The sequence below is a fragment of the Hordeum vulgare genome, chromosome 2H (assembly GCF_904849725.1).
Source record: "Hordeum vulgare subsp. vulgare chromosome 2H, MorexV3_pseudomolecules_assembly, whole genome shotgun sequence".
In the NCBI taxonomy this organism is placed as follows: Eukaryota; Viridiplantae; Streptophyta; class Magnoliopsida; order Poales; family Poaceae; genus Hordeum; species Hordeum vulgare.
Genome location: NC_058519.1, coordinates 657,831,284 through 657,835,987, shown reverse-complemented (window position 1 = coordinate 657,835,987; position 4,704 = coordinate 657,831,284). Strand labels below are relative to the sequence as shown.

Sequence of the window (4,704 nt, the reverse complement as noted above, 5' to 3'; positions counted from 1 at the left end):
GTTCTCCCGTGCAGCGGCGGCGCGCATGTGTCAGATCTTAAAAGTACGGAGACGATTTACCAATTAGCATAATATAGTACTGGTTAGTTTAATAGGAGTATAAGAGGGAATCTACTTTTTGCACTTACACGCTGCTGAGTTATACTAGCTATTTGCATTTAAAAAAAGATTTATCTTCCAAACCGTTATCTCGATTAATGATCCGCTTTCACCATTGACTTTATCGCGACGAGATCTTTAAATCTAGATCCCATGTAACATGTTTCGATAACTTTTGTTTTCGTCGATACTTGCCAGATTATTATGACTTACTTGTCATATTATTTGTTATATAGTTCTCACATTAAATCAACTTGGTTATCACGTTCATGAATAAGTAAAAAACTTGATTCATTATACTTGTGCTGGTTCAAGCATTTGCTTGCCAATTATTAGTGTTTTAATAATCATTTTTTAGCTTCACAGAATACTGCAATACTTAAAAAGTATAAAATTATTATCACGGTAACTATGTATAATTTTTATGACAACTGTTCATCCGTAAGATGACAACTATGATGACATAAATGTAGCAACTAGGAACGACGAAAAAGAATCAACGAAACATGTCAACATGGGATCTTATTTTGGAGGTTTTGTCGAGACGAACCTAACGGTGAAGGCGAATCTCCAATCAAATTATTAATTTATGAGATATAATATTTTTAAGATTGACAATAAATATGCATAAAATATTGACTAAGACTGGAAAATGTTTTGCATGCATGCGCTGCCAAAATGCTTCATCATTGAAATGCATGCAACAGTACAATGCATACAGCAGTACAAGAGCCGTACTTGTATAATTTTTTAATCCCCAAACATGTGCTTAAACGCGATTTGCGTCGTGGTCAGCGAACCGCCGCCGCACGGGAAGGCAGCCGTGCAGCGCCGCTGGGTAGTGAGCTCCCAAAAAGAAACTTGGAGAATACAATGATAAGGGCATAGTGGTCAAATCGTCAGCCCTGGCTGCCCGCCACCTTCCAAGAAGACCAGCACCGCAGCACGTAGGTACTGGATTCACGTGCCACTCCACTCCACTCCATTCCAAGCTCGATCACACTCCCATGGCCATGGCCATGCCCATGCCCATGCATGTACACCCACCGAGCAAGCCAAACCAAGCCCAATCATCCAAGCTTCACTCGAGCTCACGCCAACACAAACGATAAAGCTAGCGACCACGAAGCTCATCTTCTTCCATGCAATGCATCCGGCACCGCCTTTACTAGCAACCATCCAGGAAGACGACGAGCTGGCGAGCGAGCCCATGAAGCGCGGAGGAGGAGGAGTAGTAGAAAGCGGCAGGTGCGAGCTGGAGGCCGCGGGCATCAACTACCACATCACCGTCTCCGCCCGGCCTCACCCGCTCAAGATATGGAGCAGGCCCGACGACCTCCTCCTCGACCCTGCTGCGCCCGCGCCTCCGCCGCTCAGCCGCAGCAGCCGGTGCCGCCTCGTCCTCCGCAACGTCGGCTGCCGCGCCCGCCCCGGCGAGCTGCTCGCCATCGTCGGCCCCAGCGGCGCCGGCAAGTCCACGCTGCTCGAGATCCTCTCCGGCCGCCTTCAGCCCAGCTCCTCCCCTCCTACTGACCTCCGCGTCAATGGCTCCCCCGTCGACGCCGCGGCCCTGCGCCGCCTCTGCGGCTACGTCACCCAGCGCGACGTCCTCTTCCCTCTGCTCACCGTGCGCGAGACGCTCCACTTCAGCGCCCGCCTCCGCCTCGGCCCGGACGCGTACGATCCCGCCGCGGTCGACGCGCTCGTCGACGACCTCGCGCTGGCCCGCGTCGCCGACGCCAGGGTCAAGGACCTCTCCGGCGGCGAGCGTCGCCGCGTGTCCATCGGCGTCGAGGCCGTGCGTGACCCGGCCGTGCTGGTGCTCGACGAGCCCACCTCCGGTCTCGACAGCGCCTCCGCCCTCCAGATCGTCGGCGCGCTCCGGGCCATGGCCGAGTCGCGGGGCCGCACCGTGGTGCTCAGCATCCACCAGCCCGGCGCGCGCATCGTCAAGATGTTCGACGCCGTGCTCCTGCTCGCCGCCGGCTCCGTGCTCCACCACGGCTCCGTCGACGACCTCCACTCCCTGCTCGCCGGCGCCGGGCTCAGCCTGCCCCCGCACGTGGACGCCGTCGAGTTCGCCATCGACTCCGTGGACGAGCTCCGCCTCCACCTGCACCTCCAGCAGCAGCATCAGCGCGACCGCAGGTGCACCCTGCAGCAGCTCTTCCAGCAGCACAAGCTCCAGGCCCAGGCCGACGACTCCACTTCAGCAGGCACGCTCGCCGCGGGAGGAACCAGCGGGCAACACCGGTACGCCAACTCGTGGCCGGTGGAGGTGGCGGTGCTGTCGCAGCGCTTCTTCAAGAACGTGGCGCGGACGCGGCAGCTCTTCGCGTGCCGCACCGTGTGCATGCTCGTCGCCGGGCTCGCCCTCGGCTCCATCTTCTACGACCTCGGGGACGACAAGGCGGCGGAGCGCGTCGGCCTCTTCGCCTTCCTCCTCACCTTCCTGCTCTCGTCCACGACGGAGGCGCTGCCGGTGTTTTTGCAGGAGCGGGAGATCCTGGCCAAGGAGACCTCATCGGGCGCCTACCGGGTGTCCGCCTACGCCGTGGCGAACGCGCTGGTGTTCCTGCCGTTCCAGCTGGCGCTGGCGGCGGTGTTCGCGGCGCCGGCGTACTGGCTGACGGGGCTACGCCGCACGGCGCCCGCATTCTTCTACTTCCTGCTCCTCATCTGGCTGGTCCTCTACACGGCCAACTCGGTAGTGGCGTGCTTCGCGGCGGCGGCGCCGGACTTCGTGGTGGGGAACGCGGCGGTGCAGGGCGTGATGGGGTCCTTCTTCCTCTTCTCCGGCTACTTCATCAGGCGGTCGGCGATGCCGGCGTACTGGGTGCCGATGCACTACCTGTCGCTCTTCAAGTGGCCGTTCGAGGCGCTGCTGCTGAACGAGTTCGGGGGCCGGTGCGCGGCGAGGGCGATGGGGGTGTGCGTGGCGACCGGCGACGAGGTGCTCCGGCGGGAGGGGATCGGGGAGGAGTGCCGGTGGAGGAACGTGGCCGTCATGGTGGGGTTCGTCGCCTTGTACCGGGTGCTCGGCTACGCCGTGCTCCGGGTCCGCTGCAGCCTCACGCTCAGGGCCGCCGCACGATCCGCATTGATGCTCACATCCTCCTCACACCACTCTGCTTGCTTCTCTGCATCTTCTACTTCTACGAGTAGTACCAAAGCCTGAATCCCTTTCTTGCACATGTTCCATAAATCTTGATGTAATTTTGGTTGTAAATTATGGGACAGCTATGATGATGAGTAAAGGGACAAATTACATTTTGCGTGTACATTCATCCATGACATCCAACATGTTACTACTAGCTAGACAATGGATTAGCTTTGCTTTAATGTTATCTCTGGCACCTACTTCATGCATCTTGTCTATACAAAATTGAATTACAGCCACCACACTGAGCGACGGAGGGAGCATTAGTTAATCTTATGTTCCAATTACTTCCAAGATGACCTTAAAAAAAATGGATGTGTCTAGCGCACATCTATATGAGACGTCTAACTCATATGCCATTTCATTTTCATGAAGATCCGTGCAGGTTTTTTATTTCTTATACTTTGTTGATTACTCAAATGATGTGTGGGAGTTAGATGAGACTTTGTTAATTCTCTCATCTAGATGAGAATTAGCAAATCCGTAAAAAAAATTACTTCCAAGATAAAAGGTGCAAGACCAATATTGCTAAAAAACAGTGGACAAAAATGATACCATGCATAACAAATCTCAACATCAGCCACGACTCACTACATCAACTACACAAGACACGGCTGCCACTAGTCCAAATTTATCTATGGGCAGCAAGAAGCAACCACATTGATTTTCAAACTTGTACACCCTCTATATCGAAATACGCGTAACTGGAGTAAACTAGTATAGGTTCTCCCAACTACAAGTATTTCAGTACAGAGAGGGAGTAATAGATACTGCATTCAATCATGCAATGGAGAGCCTTGTTTTCTATGCCTAGTTTCTATCTAGACAAAGATCAGACAGAGTTCTAGCTATACAGATATAGGAATGTGAGGTTTTTTTATAGTGTAGTGTCAAAAACGCTATTATATTATGGGACTGGGAAATACAAGGGAGTGCTAGCTTAGCTCTAGTCCTATGTATAAACTTAAATCAAAGATGTTGACATGGTGTTCTCTAGGGCCAAAGGTGTTGCACGGATGTTGGTCAGTGTTATTGATATTGGACTAGTGCCAGATGAGGTTGCTTGGGCATATGCGGGTATGAGGTATACCCTTCGCATAGAGATCGAGAGCCCACCGATGTTTGAAGAGGAGGTGAAAGATCAAGATGCGGATATGTTTGATGGGGATGACGAGTCTCGTGCTAAGGAATCAGACAAGGAGGTATTGCCATCCAACCATTCTGCTATGCCGAAGACTCCTAAGGAAGTAGCAGGAGGGGGAGCTGCGATTTCGGCACCGGTGACGCAGTTGCGTTTTGGCTGAGTAGAGCCTGCTTCGGCTCCAGCCAGGTTGGCTGCTTGGGCAACAGGGACCGACTTGGGAAGACAGGTTCGGTTGTCTTTCCCAGGGAAGCTTTCTGCTAGTGAGGCGAGGCAGCCTTCTTCTCCGGTGGATGGGTTGCCG

At 53.7% G+C, this 4,704-nt stretch overlaps 1 protein-coding gene across 1 annotated transcript; it reads left to right on the top strand.

Moving 5' to 3' along the window:
* Positions 1-955: 955 nt before the first annotated feature.
* Positions 956-3,380, top strand: LOC123431303 (ABC transporter G family member 5). The gene has a single exon (XM_045115124.1). It carries the CDS (start codon positions 1,247-1,249, stop codon positions 3,275-3,277), a length of 2,031 nt encoding a protein of 676 aa, XP_044971059.1. The 5' UTR covers positions 956-1,246; the 3' UTR covers positions 3,278-3,380.
* Positions 3,381-4,704: the final 1,324 nt, after the last annotated feature.

Coding starts and splice junctions, on each gene's coding strand:
- LOC123431303 (XM_045115124.1), top strand. CDS start 1,247: ATGCATCCGGCACCGCCTTTACTAGCAACCATCCAGGAAGACGACGAG.